The sequence below is a fragment of the Trypanosoma equiperdum genome (genome assembly GCF_001457755.1).
Source record: "Trypanosoma equiperdum strain OVI genome assembly, contig: ctg_1520, whole genome shotgun sequence".
NCBI classification, from domain to species: Eukaryota; Euglenozoa; class Kinetoplastea; order Trypanosomatida; family Trypanosomatidae; genus Trypanosoma; species Trypanosoma equiperdum.
Window position 1 is genome coordinate 1 of NW_027123528.1, and position 17,092 is coordinate 17,092.

At 49.4% G+C, this 17,092-nt stretch overlaps 7 protein-coding genes across 7 annotated transcripts; all 7 read left to right on the plus strand.

The window, feature by feature from the left end:
* Positions 1 to 452: 452 nt before the first annotated feature.
* TEOVI_000777100 (40S ribosomal protein S12) lies at positions 453 to 887 on the plus strand (the record flags this gene model as incomplete). Its single annotated transcript, XM_067221919.1, has 1 exon — positions 453 to 887. One exon carries the CDS (start codon positions 453 to 455, stop codon positions 885 to 887), a length of 435 nt encoding a protein of 144 aa, XP_067078020.1.
* Positions 888 to 2,494: 1,607 nt separating this feature from the next.
* On the plus strand, positions 2,495 to 6,793 carry TEOVI_000777200 (uncharacterized protein; the record flags this gene model as incomplete). The annotated part of the gene is made up of 1 exon (XM_067221920.1): positions 2,495 to 6,793. One exon carries the CDS (start codon positions 2,495 to 2,497, stop codon positions 6,791 to 6,793), a length of 4,299 nt encoding a protein of 1,432 aa, XP_067078021.1.
* A 1,650-nt stretch (positions 6,794 to 8,443) lies between these two features.
* TEOVI_000777300 (uncharacterized protein) lies at positions 8,444 to 9,277 on the plus strand (the record flags this gene model as incomplete). The annotated part of the gene is made up of 1 exon (XM_067221921.1): positions 8,444 to 9,277. The coding sequence occupies one exon, from the start codon at positions 8,444 to 8,446 to the stop codon at positions 9,275 to 9,277; it is 834 nt and encodes a 277-aa protein (XP_067078022.1).
* Positions 9,278 to 9,532: 255 nt separating this feature from the next.
* TEOVI_000777400 (Protein of unknown function, DUF607, putative) lies at positions 9,533 to 10,282 on the plus strand (the record flags this gene model as incomplete). The annotated part of the gene is made up of 1 exon (XM_067221922.1): positions 9,533 to 10,282. The coding sequence occupies one exon, from the start codon at positions 9,533 to 9,535 to the stop codon at positions 10,280 to 10,282; it is 750 nt and encodes a 249-aa protein (XP_067078023.1).
* A 508-nt stretch (positions 10,283 to 10,790) lies between these two features.
* On the plus strand, positions 10,791 to 11,513 carry TEOVI_000777500 (uncharacterized protein; the record flags this gene model as incomplete). The annotated part of the gene is made up of 1 exon (XM_067221923.1): positions 10,791 to 11,513. One exon carries the CDS (start codon positions 10,791 to 10,793, stop codon positions 11,511 to 11,513), a length of 723 nt encoding a protein of 240 aa, XP_067078024.1.
* A 597-nt stretch (positions 11,514 to 12,110) lies between these two features.
* Positions 12,111 to 12,782, plus strand: TEOVI_000777600 (uncharacterized protein; the record flags this gene model as incomplete). The annotated part of the gene is made up of 1 exon (XM_067221924.1): positions 12,111 to 12,782. One exon carries the CDS (start codon positions 12,111 to 12,113, stop codon positions 12,780 to 12,782), a length of 672 nt encoding a protein of 223 aa, XP_067078025.1.
* A 569-nt stretch (positions 12,783 to 13,351) lies between these two features.
* Positions 13,352 to 16,957, plus strand: TEOVI_000777700 (uncharacterized protein; the record flags this gene model as incomplete). The annotated part of the gene is made up of 1 exon (XM_067221925.1): positions 13,352 to 16,957. One exon carries the CDS (start codon positions 13,352 to 13,354, stop codon positions 16,955 to 16,957), a length of 3,606 nt encoding a protein of 1,201 aa, XP_067078026.1.
* Between the last annotated feature and the right edge of the window lie 135 nt (positions 16,958 to 17,092).

Below are 17,092 nucleotides of genomic sequence, written 5' to 3' on the forward strand. Positions count from 1 at the left end.
GCAAACGGCGTCACGCCTTCCGTCACAAGTAGTTCTGACCACTGGAATCAAATGCTGTGGCAGCAACACGTGGTTGGAAGTGTGGAGCCCCTGGAGGGAGTTCGTTGTCATTTGTACACGCACGGTGTCGCATATTCTTTTGATGTTTTGTTATTTCAAGCACTATTTCTCCAACCGTTACTAGTGAAGAATGAGCAGAGGGGGAAACGCATTTTTTTTTTTCCCGGCCAGCCCCACAGACGGTCTGGGAGCTGCCGCATTTACTTGTGGTGAGCCCGGCGACGATCAGTCCTGTTGTTCTAAGCTCCATGCCTTCGTTTCAGGTTGCCCTTACCACTCGTCTTTCGTTTCTTCCTCTTTTTTAACTTTTTTTTTTTTGCTTCCATTACATCTTCGTATGTGCGTGTGTGGGACTAGCGTCCTTTCCCACAACGGTAAACATCTAAGAAATAATGGCAGAGGAGACATCGTTGGTTGCAGATAAGGTTCCAGAGCCAGCGGTGATTGATGCCGTCGCAGATGCAATGCCGGACAGCCTCGAAGACGCTCTCCGGATTGTGTTGATGAAAGCTCGTGAGACGAATGGCCTCATTTGCGGCCTTTCAGAGGTGACACGGGCCTTGGACCGCCGCACGGCCCACCTTTGTGTACTTGCTGATGATTGCGAGGATGAGGAATACAAAAAGCTTGTTACTGCTCTCGCCAAACAAAACAACATTGACCTCGTAAGCATGGACGAGCGCGAGAAACTCGCTCAATGGGCAGGACTCACCAGAATGGCCGCCGACGGTTCGGTACGGAAGACGTTGAAGTGTTCCTGCCTTGCTGTAAGGGATTTTGGCGAGCGCACAAAGGCTCTTGACTACCTTCTGTCGCAACTGCAGTAATGTAGTGAACTGTCGCGGCAGCCACATCAGCACTGGAGTTTGTAGGAGTTTGTGGCACATGAGTGAAGGAGAGAGTACCTCGGGAGTACGGGGGCGGGAGCTTCATGTTTGTGTTTGTATTGTTGAGGTGGTGGAGCATGTTGGAGAAAACGTTTTCCTATGTCCTCCATTACAGCTCGTTCCATTTGGACGTGCCCCTCTTCTGAGCTTATTGATATTTTTCGTTGTTTAAACAATGAAATTGATACTCCCTTTTTCCTTGTTGAACCCTCGATTCCTCTGTGATTTTGCTCTTCTTACTTGTCTGCCGACCTTTCTCTTTGAGGACGTCGATCTGTGGGAGGGAGACCATTTCTCTCTTAAAATGGTTTACTTTATTATTTTATTCAGTGATATAAACGAAAAAGAAAACTACAACAACAAAAAACCAAAAGCTATCAGGAGTGACAAGGGTCTACGATGCATTACTTCAGTAAAGTCCTTGTGGTTTCCGGCCTCTGTGGAAACCCTTGCCTTTGTTTCCACTCTCACATTCTTTCGTTTTTTGAGCGTTACTCACTTGTTCTCTCTGTCAACGACTCTCTATTCTCCTGTTCATTTTCTCCCCTTCCCCTAAAGCACCATATACGCTCCCCCCTTTCTTCATCTCAAGGTATGTTACTTTATTGCCTCCGAATTTGTCTAAGCAGCCGCCACCAGGAGAGGCCCGCTGAGGAGGGGTGATCGTGCTGAAGACAAATCTTTCTTTTTATTTTTTTTGTCAAAGGAGTTGGGTAGTTCGGCATAGGAGGAAACAAACCGGCGGTAACCGTAGCATCAAAAGGAAAGGTCCAGTGGGTAATATCGTGAGGAGGATAATTTTCATTTGGTGTGTGTGTGTGTGTATGTGGAAAAGCGAGAATAACAGTAGCTGTAGAAATACCAACATTAATTGTAATGGTCCCAACGATGGCCATTACGAGGCGTGTACAGTGTGTTTCATCGAGAGGGGGAGGCGGAGGGAAATTGTAAAGCCGAGATATTTTTTTTTGTTATCTCAATTCTTTCATGTTGTGTCCTATTTGTTTTTTTTCCCGATATCATGGCCATTACTGTTTATTTTTATTGTTTATTTTTTTTTTGGTAACTGTTGGTCTCACTTAGATAACTGGTAGAAAACAAGTATAGAGGGAAAGGGGGGCAGGAGAAAGGAAATTAACGGCGTGGAATTGCATTACAGACTACAAAGTTACAATTCAATAGGAGAGGCGTCACACAACGGAGGGAAAATTGATCAAAGCCGTGCGCGCGGTTCCTCCCTTCGACGCCTCACGCGGTCGCTTCCTCCAAAGCGGAGGGTCCACGCAACCACGGAATTGGCAGAGGAGATCCCAGATATTGTGAACTTTTGCCTTCCATTGAGGACTGTTTCGTGATTTGTACTCTTGAAAGTGAGGGTACTGGGGTGTAGCAAAATTGCTCTCTCTCTCTTCAGAGAAGCTAATAAGAGTATACATAAATATATACGTATCTGTATACATATTGACTGATTGATTTATTTCTAGCGGATTGCGCGTGGTGCGACGTAGGGATTTTATTGTGGTTGAGGTAAGCGTTTTAACGCAGTTATGGCAGCACCCTTCATTCCTGAGCTTTCGCTCGGCTCTGTCGAAACAGGTGGCGGTTGGGGCGTTGGTGAACAATTTGCACGTCTTCCCCCAGCTGCAGTGCAGGCCGAGTCGCGTGTTCAACTATACACTGTGGCGGCTGTGCCGGAGGGCGACCGGACCCGCGACCTGGAGGATAGTTTGACCGAGAATTTTTCGAATAGCGATGGCGAACTAACTAACAACCGCAGCGACACCGCCAGTGTCACAAGGCCTAGTTTGAATAGCGTGAAATCAACGGAGTGCCCGGCGGTTTCAACTGTTGTAGTGCCGACAACACACTACGCGACCGTGTCGGCAGATGATGATGACACCTTCGTGGACCATGGAAGTTCCACTCACATCGGTTCCCAGTCACCCGAGACAGCAACTGAAACCAGCAATGGCAAGAGTGTGATTAGGAAAGTTGCCCAACAGCAAGTGCCGGATCACCTTAAGCTTATGCGCCCCGTTTCGCGCATGTCTCTCACTCAGGCAGTGCGGGCGCTGGTTGTCGCACCTGATAATGCGTCATTTTTTGCCGCGGTTGACGATGACCCTGTCACCCTACTAGACTTTAAGGGAGTGCAGCTGGAGGTTAACCGCGAATTAGACGTAACCCATGTGCATGCGATGGCGGTTGTACGTGTTCCAGCGGCGAAGTTGGTGACATTTAAGACGTCTTCACCAAAGCACCGCTCCAACCGTAGTCACTCGGTTGTTTCTGCCGCCGTTAAACCCCAACCTGATCACGGTGTGGAGGGTGAGGAGTCGTATGTCCTGTGGTGTGGTGTCAGTCGTGGTAGTATAGTTATCGTCGATCTTTCAGACTATAGCGTTGCTGGTGTGTTGCGCAATGCACACGCACAGACGATTACCGGAGTTTGGTTTCTTAGTTATGGGAAGGTGTTAACGGCAGGGAAAGATAAAGCGCTGAAGGTGTGGGATCCGCAGGCGCGACGTTGCAGCAAGAGTCGGAACATTGCCACCATCATTTCTAGTGTTGTGTACGTTAGCACCCGCAAACAGATATGGGCGATTAGTAATGACAATTATATTCGGGTTTTTGATTCCAACGGTAACAATGTGCGGGTGCACACCCAATCAAATGACAAGGCGGAAAATATGGTTAATATGAAGGGGGAGATGCGTTTCATTCAGTTTTATGAACCTAGTGATCTCATATATGTTGCAATGCACCGTACACTCGTTATTGTGGATCCAGGCACCTGTGCCGTCACAGGTGCTGTTGGGGTGAGCTTGAGCAGCATGTCCTTCTTAGACAACAAGGCACTTGTGACGGGATATGGAGGACTATTGCAATGCAACAAGGAGTCCATCGCTCTTATAGACTTAAGTGATCCTCTAGCTCCATCGGTGCTCTTCCGCGGTATGGGACTGGATGGGAGCGTCACTTCTGTTGGAGCACAATTGCTAACTGCCGTCCCGTTTATAGTCATTGCGGAGAAGGAAGGACGGTCAGACAGATACCTTTCCGTGTTCAACTACGAGGACACAAAAACACTATGCAGAGGTGGACAATTAACCTCTGTTCCGCAACAGCGAAAAGTCACCGTAGATGCACCGAACACTCGCCGCACACAAATGGTTGCACATCAAATTCCGGCTTCTACGCTCCCCCCCCCGGCGGCAACTTCTCCGAGTGCTGCTACGGGAGCCGGACCCCAAGGGGCTTCATCTGTTCACCACCCTGTTGTTTTTGCCACAGAGAAACGAGGCGCGTTAGTGCGTGAGGAAAGTACTGTGAGCAATGTCTGCCCACAGCGTCCATCTGCTGTTGTGCCGACACGCGTAGAGTCATCTGGTTTCTACTACGGCAGTTTTAATAACAATAATCCGCACGTGTCTAACGCAGGCAGAGGTTACAATGAGCACAACGCAACTAACAAATATGGTGACAGGAATATTCCTGTGCAGGCTGGCACGTCACCAGAGATGATGGCAATGCTCACGAACTTCGCGAAGCAACTCGAGGACTTCAAGACTCTTTCCGCCACTTCCCGATCATCGCGTCTTCTTCTCGATGACATGTCTAAACTCCATAGTTTGGTGTCGCGGCTAGCCATCGGTGACCAACTTGGCCCTGCGATCGATGGTGCCGCATTAAATGCCATCGAGCAGGAGTACCAAAGTCATGAGGGTCGCGTAATCGCCGCCGCTGTGGAACGGCTGAGGTTAAGCAGTGTGGGAGTTGCTGCGGAGAGGGGGGAGAGTTCTTCGTATCCTCGTCGTCCTGGTGTCAGCCGTAGCGCCACTAATGCCGTTAGTGGCCGTGCAAGCCCATCACCGCGCCTTGATGTTGATAAGCTTCGCGATTCTGTTAGGGGTTTCAGCAACAGTTACTCGAGGGCGGAAGATCCTGTAAGCATGAGTGGTTGTGAGTTACCACCCGAGTCACTGTTGCGTTGGGTGGCACAACTGACACGTTCTGGGCAAGGGGAAAGGGAATCTCATAGACGACAATTGGAGAGTCTACAACGGCACAATGCACGTATTGTCGAGCGGAATACTGCGTTTATTAATGGTATTGCGCGCATAGAGCAGGCGCTTCGCACGCAAGCACAGAGGTTGCTTGAAGAAGCAGATGCGACGTTGGTGCAGCCACCCGAGGCAAACTGGGATGCGTCCAATTCAATTTACGGCGACCGTCACGTTCAACTTCTCAATCAGGCGCTTCAACAAGTGGAGCAGATCTCTGTTTCAAGCTCCCCCAAGGAGATTAATGAGGCAATAGGAGGACTGATCACTCTCAATTCCCGCCTTCTATCAGCACAGCAGCACCTATATTGTGACGTTGCAAGGAAGGCATCGCGTCATGGCAGTGTGAATGCATTAACTAGTGAGCGGGAAAGCCAAGGACCGGCCCAATATGCTAGTGGTGGCAACCATCGCACTCGGAACAGCGTAGATAATATGTTTGCCGCATCTCACACACACTCACCTCGGCCCAGTCAGGTCTCCGTCGTGGCCATGCGGCCGCAGCGTATTATGACAATGATTGGCGACGAGGTCGCCTTCGTGGAAACATTTGTTAAGGACGTCGGAAAGTTTTGGTGCTGTCTTGGAGAGACGCAGAAAGTCATATACTTGCCATATGAGGGGGGTCAGAAACCGGATCTTTTTCAAGACTTCATGCAGTACGCCGTTCTGTGGCATCTTCGCAGGTCTCAGGTAATGGTTGATGTGTGTCGGAGGGAGTCCATCATGGTGGTTGCGGAGGCGTTGTTTTCTGACTTCAATGACTGCCAAAGTGATGGCGAAAAGAGCATAAGCGAGAGTGGAAATGCTGCCGCTCATGTTTTGAGAGGCGACAGGACATGGATAGCATCTGAGTCTACAAATTGTGGGGGATCACGAAATGGGAGCGTCGGTGGGCAGTTTTCTGTGGCTGAAGGGGCACCAAGATGTAGCACTGCGTGGATGGTCAGCGTGAGTTTGGAGCTGGAGTCCGTGGCATCCCGCATGAGGGAGTCGTTTCGAGATGCGCAATGGACTCTGCCACCGAGCGTGCCAAAAGAAACGGTGGGTGGTTTCTTCCTTATCCCAAGTGAAAAACTTCATGTTCATTCGGGGAGGCTCCGTGGGTTGCTGTATTGGAGCCGGTTAACGATGCACCTGCTCTTCGAGTGCCTTGAGTGCTTGAGTGGTTTAGTTTTCCACGGCGATGAGCAACCCCGGTCCTTTCACAAGGATAACTTCAAAGCCATGGAACAACAAGTTGATGACTGGCGCTCGTTCTTGCAAGATTTACACAACGAGCTTACTCAGTTGCGCTCTGTCGTGCTTTTATCACAGCGGGAGAACGGTTCGGCCCAGTTGTCTGCATCAGCGACCGATGGATCAGATGAACAAGGGGGTTTATCCCGCTCAGAAGAGCAATCTCAATCCACTGATGGTGTCGTCCCGACGGGTGTGGAGCGCTGCATGCAGTGGCTTATACTTTTAGGTCTATACATTCAACGCGCGGGGAAGGGCGACGTTGTGCCGCCGCTGTTCATTTCTCAAGACAGTGGTAACACAATGAAAGCGGCGGATTTCGGGCTCATGGCAGTCCTGGATGAAGTTGCGGAAGATGTTGAGGCTGTGCGAGCGAAGACGGCTGCGCTCTTACGTTACTGCCAAAAGGTGCAGAGTCGCTTTGCTCGGATAATAGAGGAAGCAGTTGTTAATGAGGAGGTGGGCCAGGTGTTTATTCCGCTTTGGCGTGGTGGCCCCATTGCCGAGCGGTACTGCAAGGGGTTTTGCCATGATATGGAGTAAACTTTGTGCATAATCAGGAGGGTGTGATTTGGTACCGATAAGGAATTTTGCGTGTGTGCGCGTTTTTGAGTTCGTCTACGCGGAGAAGCGCGACCCTTTTCTCTTTGAAATACTGAATTGAAGTAAGTGTGTAACATGACATAAGGTTAAAGAAGTGGAAAGGTGAATCGGTAACGAGCGAAAGGAGAAGTAAAGTTTGTTTGTTGGGAAGGAGGAAGCAGAGACGAAAAAAAGCGCGTCGCTTTTTCATTTGTATTTTCTTTTTTTTTTTCCAAATGTGCACGCACAGGTATATTGCAAAAAGTTGACCCCGCTTCTGAGCGTTTCCTCGTGGGAGTGCTCGTAGGGAATTTTGATTGGACAAGGGAGCGGATGTGGGGTGGGGGGACGTATCATTGTTGTTTGGTTTTCCGTTCTCTTTACCTTTACCTTGTTGCACCGTTCCTTATGCTACATCCGAAAATAGTTTGGTGCGTGGATCTAAGTTGTCGGATGGGAAGTGGGCACAGTGGAATGGGACGCGTATGCGTGTGTATGTGCACGGAGCTTTTGCTAAGCGGTTGGTTCAACTCCAACGGAAGGGAGTGGCTTCGGTTAACATTTTGGACACGGACGAAACACTGAAGGATATGACGCGCACAACTTCTAACAAAGTGTTGCGGTTGAGCCGTTGAGTGCAGTTGCGTGAGCTGAAGCTCATTCTTCACCACAGTGCTCAATTACCTGTATATATACGTATATATATACATACGTATTTCTTCTATTTTCGTACTCCTTATTTCGTTTTGCTTTCTCGATGGTTACTTTTTTCTCTGCTTGATTTTTTTTCTTCTGTGTCGATGTTTTCTCTGATTTTGTACCTCGGACATTTCACACCGATTTCAACTTCCCCACGCCGTTTCCGGAGAGTAGGATACGTGTGTCTTGTTGGCTGCATTGATGTAGCCGTCGTTCTATTTATTGTTTTGTTTTTGTCTTCCTCTTTTCCCCTGGTGGTCCAGCTTCGTTTTGCCCCGTCGTTGAGTCGTGTATATATGTGCGTGTATGAGGGGTTTGTAAAGCATAGAAGCAGCGATAAATGTATCTGTGGGGGGCCGAGAAATCAAAGTGCGTTTAGTTGTGGTAACATATATACAAAATAGTTGCGCGAAATGGAGAAGGTTACGTGTGATGCACCGAAAATAATGAGATCTTCGGAATACTTGGGTGTTCTTGTTGTGATCTCCTTCATCATTTTTGCTACATCTTTTTCTCTTTTTTGCTCTTCCGTCGTTGCTTCTTTCCCCAACCGTCACGCCGCTACTTGGTGCCGTGCGGTTGGTCGCTTGTGGTGTAGTTGTGCTTGCTTGCTACTTGCTTACCCTCGGCTCCTTACCTTATTTATCTCTTCTTACTCTTCACCCTGTGCTTTCAATTCCCGCCTTTTTTTTTGTGTGTGGCGTGACGCATTCAACAAAGATGACGCGCTGTGCGTAACAGATTTTTTCACGCTGTGGTTTCTTTTACGTCTGCGCGCACATAAACACACGTAAATAAATAAATATATTCATATATAAACCTAACCACCCAGTCAGTAGCCTCTTCAGAGGATAATTACGGATAAGTACCAAATTAAGCGGAAATACCCCTAAAACAACGGGGTGTGCCGGTATGTTCGGTTTAGATCGTTTATCCATCTTATTTTACCAGATAGACCCTCGAGACTACCCCGAGTACATGGAATGTGCGCGCAGCACGGAACAACCGGGCACTATTCTCATGGAGTCTCGGGCCATGCAGGGCGTACGGCGCGTGGTTCCTATTGGGTATTTGCTTTCTGTTTTGTACTTCTACGGCTACCGCCGCCCGCGGCTCTCCTTTGCCGACCGCGAGCTCTCTAAACTGCATCACTACTTTTACCCCAGTGCCGGGTACAGTACGCCCATAGGAATTCTCGGAGGGATTGCTTACGCCTGCTACTATGATGGTTTCTGCGGCTGCTCCGAGGAGCGCGCTGCCCGCGCGGTTCTTTGGGAACGGTCGAAAGCTATGGTAGCATGGAGACAACATCAACGGATGCAGAGGGAGAAGGAGAATGCTGAAGGGCAGCAGCACCATTGGCTATGGTCGAGGCTAACGTTTTCATGGAGTGGTTGTGGGCACTCTTCTGGTGATGATAAGGCTCAAACTTTGTCGTACGAAGATTTCTTAGACCCTTATGGTGTTGTAAGTGTTGGAAAGCAGGCGGTGGAGGTACACGACCCCAGTTTTTATCAAATCTATAGCAAGGAGCAGGTGGATACGTTGGTTAGCGCAGCCATGCGTCTCCGGAAGTCCCCTGAAGAGGAGCGGTGGCTCCGAACTTCTGGTCGTTTTGGTGGCTACGGCATCATAGGGATGCTGCTGACGTGGAACAGTGGGGGTATGTTCTTTCGCCTCTTCATGGGCCTCGGCTTTGGCGTTGTTTGCGCTGGTGCCATTTCGGGGGCGAAGTTGGATTCTTGAGGGGCATAAACACATCATTCCCATCCTTTGCTCTTCTGTTCCATTGTTCATGAGGGCGCAACTTTTGTTGTTTCTATGGAGTCTTCACTTTCTTCTCCCTCCCCTCCGTGGACGTCTCAGGCGTCTTTTAGATGTCGTATGCCGTTCCGTGGAGTATATGCTTTTTGTAGGGTGTCCTTGATCGTTTTTGTGCTCTTGCATTTTATTTTTTTTTGAGCCTATCATAGAAGCAAAAGAAAAATAATTAGGAATCAAATGAACCCACTTTTTGCCGGCGCTGTTGGGCTCCGTGTGAGGTGCACTGCCAAACTATTTGTTATTCGTCGGTCTCTCTCCACGTACTTGGAACCACGTGCATACTGTAGCACTGGAGTCGGTGGTTGTACCGCCGGTGCTTGTGGCGGTACTAACAAAGATTGTCTTTCCTTTGTACTTGAAGATAATTTGACAGAGAAATCGTTGCCATTGTTCCACTCATACCGTGCGGCAGGCACGGGCACTGCGTCAAAAATTGCAGTGATAACGGACGTTACAGCTTTCAATAATGTCCTCCAAGGCGTATTTAAAAGTGATGGGGAGGGCGTAAATGGCGTTCTTTGTGATTTGGAAGGTGCTTGGCGACACCAACTCGACGAGATTGCCCAGAAGGTTATTGCGAAGCACCGTGTTGATGACTACATTGACAACCTATATCTACCGTTACTGCGCTACTTGATTGTTATATTACTAATTGTGCAGTTCATTGTACTCTTCCGCTGGGTTTTTGTCGTTTTTGACTGGAATCTTGTGGAGCCCATGACTTACTTCATAGCTTACACCGCTGTATGGGTTGGTTTGGTGTTTCATTGTTATTCCGTTCGGGGCCTCTCCCTGGAGACGCTACTAGCGGAGAGGCGGCGCCAGGTGTTATACAAGAGGGCTCGGATCGATGGGGCAGCCATTGATCGTCAGATGAAACTCCTTGGAGGAATGGAGAAACTACTTGCTCGCTACGGAAAGGTGTAGTAAAAAAGAGATGTTGATCAGGGAAGTTCTTCGGTAGGCGCCCGTTAAAAACAAAAAACAACGTTCTTTCATCTAAATTAATTCTGATGCTTCACGGGGTTGGTGTGCATGTGTTCGTGCTTCTCGTGTTAATTTTGGTTTAAACTTACACTTATTGTATGCGCGTTGTGAAAATAACGCCGTATACCAACGGAAGATGTGATTGTTTAGTTTCTTTCGCTTTGTGCGGCTGTGTGACTGAGGTATATTATTGACCAGGAGAGTGATTATTTCCGCCCCATCCTTCTCATTGTTGCCGGACTATTGGATTCCCTCTTTGCAAATGGTATTTCACGCGTCTACGTCCTTGTTACCATGACTACTAGCTTCACGTGCGGGGCTACGCTCATGTATATATACTTAAGCACAAACGTTTCGTTTACACCATTTTTTGTAGAAGGTAATACCCGCACCTCCTTTACACTTCTCTTTTGTCTGCAAACGCATAGCCTACCAAATACATCTTGTAATGCAACAACCGATTGGCTTAACTGTCCAAGGCCTTCATGGTCGTTCACGGCAGGAGCGAACAGTGCAGCAGAAACCTATAAGGCGCCGGTGGTCATCCCCGCCGTCCCCCTCTCCTTCTCTTGCGCCCTCCACACCACCTACAGCGGCGGCGTCAGTTATCAACAAAAATAATCAAACGAATACCGCGGTGGTGTGTCTGCCCTCGTCCCCTTCCACCGTTTCGCAGCTTGACCCGTCAGTCCCGTCGTCTTCGGCGCTTGCAGCGCTGGAGGGGCCACTTCCAGCGGAAGTGCGTGAAATTATCCATAACAGTTGCACGGGAGAAGACGCAGAGTTAGCGGAGCGCCAGGCGCGCAGGCTACTGAGCACGAGTCGCCGTGTGCATGTGTACCGTGCTGAGTTGCAAAGTGCTATCGAAGAAGTGAAGGATGTGGAGCAGTTGCTCAAACGGCATCAAGTCATTCAAACCGCTCTTCGCACGGAGCTGAATGATTTGAACGGTCGTATTGAACAGCTGCTAAAGGAGCGGCGTCTATGCGAGATCCAGCTTCAGCAACAGGAAGATGAAGAACAGCGAAGGGCGGCGAAGTTACAGGAGGCGAATATGCGGGTAGATATACTCCGCTCAACCATAGATAAGATCACGAATGAAACACTAGCGGGGCACGTGCTTCTTCAAAAGTTAGTACCGAATCTACATGTGAACAATTACTTGACATAGATCGCAGGAAGAGACAGGTGATTGCTGAGCAGAGGGTGCGCAGAGTGCGATTTACTGCAGAAAATGAGACGGGGTTATTAGTGGAACAACGTGGATGGTGTAAAAGCAAAGCACGTGGAAAGTGTTTTCAAATACCAAGTGCTGAAGCATCACACGGGGTGTACTGGCGAATGTAACTCGATGTATTTAAGTATGGTGTTTTGGTCACGCAACAAAGGAACCAAAACCAAGTGGAGGAGAGACATATCAACACTAAGGGGTCGGTTCCCCTGCGGCTTTGCCAACCCCCACCCATATATTTCTAATTCCGTTCCCTGCTTGACTGCTGTTTTGAGAAGGATTAAATACCAGACGGAACGCCGTCTGCTTTCTTTCCTTCATCAGGCCCTTCCTCCCTTTTGCTCACGCTGCTACCACATGAATGAGACAGGTGCCCTCCGTAAAACTTGCTGTAATTCATTTGGCTGGTTCATTACTTACTCTGACTTTCTACCTATTTCTTTACTCACTCGTGCGGTCACTTCCCCCCAAGTATCGTGTGGTGCTCTTCCGAACGCGTTTGCAGAGGAAGAGTGACCTTTCAGCGACGTCGAGTGGATGCATCACAATGAGTTCAATAGTGTAGAGATGGAATTGCGGGAGATTGAGCAGGATTTCACATCAGGAAATATGAGCGCATTCGGCACTCCGGCAACACGTGAGGGCTTTGTGCGCGAACTGTGTAAGATAGCGGACATTGAGACACAAATATATTATAAAACATGTGGCTTGCTTAACTCTGAGGCCTCCGGGGATCACAAGTTACGTACCATGATGTACAGCACTGCGGAACCACCCCACGGTCCAGTGACCAACAGCAGCTCCAACAACAGCGGCACCGGCACCCCCAAGGGACAGGGGCAACGCCGGCAATCAGTTGATCTTAACAATAGTAGTCACGATGCCGAGAGAAGCAATCACGTGGCAAACAACAGCGATATCGGTAATGCAATGAAACACTCTAGTTCCTCGGCATCAGTTCCACGCAATAGTGAGGTCCCTGGTGGAATGGAGTTTGACAACACCGTAACGAATCAACAACCCTTGCCGTGGCGTAGAGACGCTGGGCTCACGGAGCGACCCTTTCAAGATATTTCAAAACACTTTAAAATTCTAGAGGGGGAATTTAACGTTATTGGGGAACATATGCGTCAAATTTCTACGCATCTTCTGCGTCTGAACGAAATAGCGGAACAAGGAAAGGCGGGCAGTATGGGCATTGCCCCTTGACGGGCGGAGCGTCGGTCCACTAAAGGGGCAAGTACTGATTGCAAGCAAACGAGGTCCACAGACAACTTTCTGAGTATATTTTTATGTGTGCGCTGCTTCGCACATGAGGGTATGCGCTTTTATGAAGCAGCAATTCACATGTTTAATTTTTTCTGGTCACTGTTGACGCACGCCTTCGTGCCGTTATTCGGTGTTGTGTGTACTTGTTTAGCGTTTTGCTTTAAACTATAACCTGAGGGGAGTCTTTTGGTAACCATATGAGGTTATTTCCGGGAAGGAATCAAGTAGTGTAATTTACTAAATGGACGAAGGGTGTTAAACAGTGGCCCATGGAAGGATATGGGAGGAACTGGAGGTGAACGGTTTTGGAATGGATGCCAAAAGCACATCTGCCTTTTCGTTTCTTCCATTTTTTTTTCTTTCTGTACACGAACCGGCGGCACGTGTAGGAGGGCGAGTGGGTAGGATAAAGAGCCCAGTAGGTAAGCTAAAGATCAGGAAAAAAGAAGGATAAATAGGGACCTACTTCTTTTCAAAGGAAAAAAGGAAAACGAGGTTGAAAGAGTGAGATGGTGGACGAAGAGACGCTGGTGCAAATATTTACTGCCACGCTCTCTGCGGACAAAGCGACGCGTAAGGAAGCGGAGACGGCACTGGCGAATCTCTCCAACGACCCCAATATTATCCCGCAACTTATTCGGTTTGCCTGCAACGACTTACGACAGGCCGGTGCGGCAGCACAAGTCGCGCAGCACGCAGCTTCTATTCGTGTACGCAACGTGGTAGGTCGCAGTGACTGGAACCGCCAATCATACTTCACGGAGAATGTAAAGGCTAACGTACGTGATTGTATAGTGCCGCTGCAGTGCTCATCGCATGTTCCACCCGCGGTTCGTCGACAGCTCTTGGATACCACACAAGAACTTATCACATATGACTATCCGGCGTCTTGGCCAACACTTATGCCCCAGTTAACATCTATCCTCGATGAATGCGTGAATGTACTTAACAGCGATGTGGGCGCTGTTGCGACACCACCTTATGAAACAGCAGCCGCCAGGCTTAGGGCGGCACTAGGCGTTTTGCTTGCTTGCTGCAGGTATTACAATAATCCAATAAATGTCGACGCAGAGGCGGTGGACGATTTCGTTGACCGCATTGGTCCTTCGCTGGTGTCTCTGGCGGAGCTGTTGGGCTCTGCGTGGGGACAGGAGTTGCTTCAACATTCGCATGCGGTGTGTCAGACGGGAGTGCCACTTACGTTTGAAATATCGCCGTTGCATACGGTGCTAACCGACTGCCTGCGTATTGTGCTTAAGTGTTTCCACGAGCTCACGGCCTCGCGGTGGCCTCGTTTTCTTTGTGAAAGACCTGAGATGGAACATTTCTGCCGGGTTTGTGTGGTGCAATTGTCGGAAGCAGCATACTCAACACTGCTACCACTCTACCGTCATCGTATCAGTAGCTGTGAAGACGATGAGAACGGCGAGGTAGATCTCGCCACTACGGACGAATCGGCTGTATGGAAGTTACTCAAGTGGGTGACCCGACTTTCTTATCAGTTGGTTCAAGAACTCATGTTTCCTAAGAAGTGCGAATCGCGCGCTAGGGGCTCTGCAAAGTACTTCTGTGAAAACATCCTGCTGCCGCTTGTTCAACAAGCACTTGAATTTATTCGGTGGCATGCCTCTCCGCGCATCGTCACTTCTAAGGCGTACATTTTGGCACTTGAGATAATTACATTGGCTGTCGAGCACAGTGCAGTGTACCGTCAAATATTGTTTCCGAACGCAGGAGAGTTGCTCACACAGCTGCTGTTTCCTCGGCTTGCATTTTCCTCTGTAGATGCTGAGCTTTGGTCAACGAACCCCGTGGAGTACGTTCGGCGGCAGACTGACCCTCAAGAAGATATGTACAGTGCACGAGTCGTGTCTGGTAGTCTCATTTTGGCTCTCACTACACCCTCGCGACCGTTCCACGACGCATTGGCTCTTACAAACTTTATGCACTTTGTTCTTGAGAAGTTGTCGACCCACTCGGCCGCGGCCGCTTGTGGAGCTGTGGAGGAATCTCGCGTGGTGGACGCATGCTTTTTTGCTGTTTACCAGTTCGGTGGTATGCTGGATGTTGCCGGATTTCCCAATGAGAGGGTGGAGTGGCTCATTACCGAATACATCATACCCGCAGCGGCATACCCCGCTGGTATTCTCCGGGCACGATGTGCGCTTGTACTTAGTGTGCTGGCCCCCAAGATTAAATGGAGTAGCTCTCAGGCGTACCAGCGAGTTGTTCATGTGGTACTTCGACTGTTGCAGGACGCCGAGCCGCCAGTGCGCATCCAAGCTTGCTCAAGTTTTGCACCACTTATATGCCACCCATTTGCACATGAAGTGATAACACCCGTTATCGGCGAGGTTATTCAAAACTACTTCAGCGCTATGCGGATGATGGACAATGAGGGTGTGGTACGCACACTTCGGAAAACGATTCGGCACTACCGCAGAACACTGTCGCAATGGGCTCTGCAGCTTACGGACGTACTCGCTCAACACTTTGAGCAAATGTTGGGACGTGCCCTTTCAGAAGGACATACGGACTCTGTTTTGGAATCACTTGATGCTTGCAATAGTGAAAAATCGTCCAAAACGCTCGGTGGTGCTGGTGAGAGCACTGTTTCTGATTCTATTATGGCCGCCGACGAGGTGCTCGATACCCTCGTGACGCTCGTTCGATCGCTCCCGCAACCAAATGTTTCCACGCCTGGCTCCCAGCCTGTTGATGACTTACTTTTGCAAATACAGGAGCGTACAGCTCCGATGCTCTTTGCTGTGTTAGCGCAAGAAGGTGGTAGTTGTTTTGGTTTCATGGATGCAACGCTAATGCTTCTCACCACCGTGCTATCTAAAAGCACTGCTGTTTCCACTGGCACTTGGAAACTTTTGTTGTGCTTGTATCAATTAGTATCACAAGGATCCGTGGATTACTTTAGCCAGATGCTGCCTCCACTTGACAACTTTGTTTGTGTTGCCCCACGGGAATTCTTGTGTTTTCCCATGAAAGAACTTTGCGAGGTGCCGACATTCGCAGCAGGTGTCGCCGATTCTACTCCTGCGCAACTCGTCAGTATAATGTGCGACACTGTGCTTAACAACGAAAGCGATTTGCGTCTGAGTGAGCTTGCTGCTGTGCCCAAGATGTACGATTCCATGCTGCAAAATCTTTGGTCACTCAAACAGAAGAACCCAGAGGAAGGTGAAAGTCGGGTTGCTGCAGCAAGAGGACTTGTTGAGTATGTGATACAGACGGCGCTTCGAGTCTTGAACGATCCACAGTGCAGGCAAATGCATCGACGCACCTTCACAATACTTTTCGTGAACAGCGTCTTCTCTGCGATTCTCGCCGATCCGGATCTTGCCATTAGATCCCTCTCTTCTGCCGGTGCCTTGGTACCACTGTTTGCGAACTACATAGAGTTGGTACAGGGAAAGGAATTGCAAGCGATGCTGCGGTCTTACGATCGTCGTCTCTTCATTATGACGGTTGCTTCCGTCACACAAATAATGTGCGCCAAAGACCAACAGATGTCTGATTGTGTGGCCGAGGTACTTTGCGGTGTCCTCCAGAGCAGTGTGCTGACGGACTTTAGCCATGCTGAACTCGTGATGGCTGAGGAGGAAGCGAAGAAACCTGAGCTTGGTGATGATGGCGAAGATGAGTGGAGTAATGATGGCCTCGATGACGATCTGGTGGACAACGCTGAGGATGAGGATGAGGATGATGATGATGAGTGGGACGACGATGGTGAGGATAGTGATGACGATTTGGATGCTAATGGCATGGCAGACGAGGGCCACCTGCAGGCGCTTCTCATGGAAGCCGCTGCCGCCCGCAAGGATGGTAAAGGTGGCGCGGGGTGCGATGAAGAGGAGGAAAACTTGCTCGACGAAGCTGATTTTGTGAGCCCCATTGACAGTTGCAATGCTTGGTCGCTTTTGTTAAGTGCCGTTAATCTGTGTTCCCTCTCGGCAGCAAGCGCACCACCCGCGCAGTTCATTCAAGTAGCGAAAGGTGCGGCGGCACAGCAACAACTCTCCGCTGTTCAGCAAGTGAGTGATATGATGGGACAGCTTATGGTGCTCCGGGAGCAACGTAAGGGTGCAGCACGTAGCTCGTGAGCAATGGAGGTGTATCTGGATCTTTCGCTAAGGGAGAATTTGTGGGGCCTCCCCTTTCCCCGAGGGAGCACGCTCGTTTCCTTGGTTAGAATGAAGGGTGCTGGAGGTTTGTAGCTTCGGTTAACTTTCGTTAAA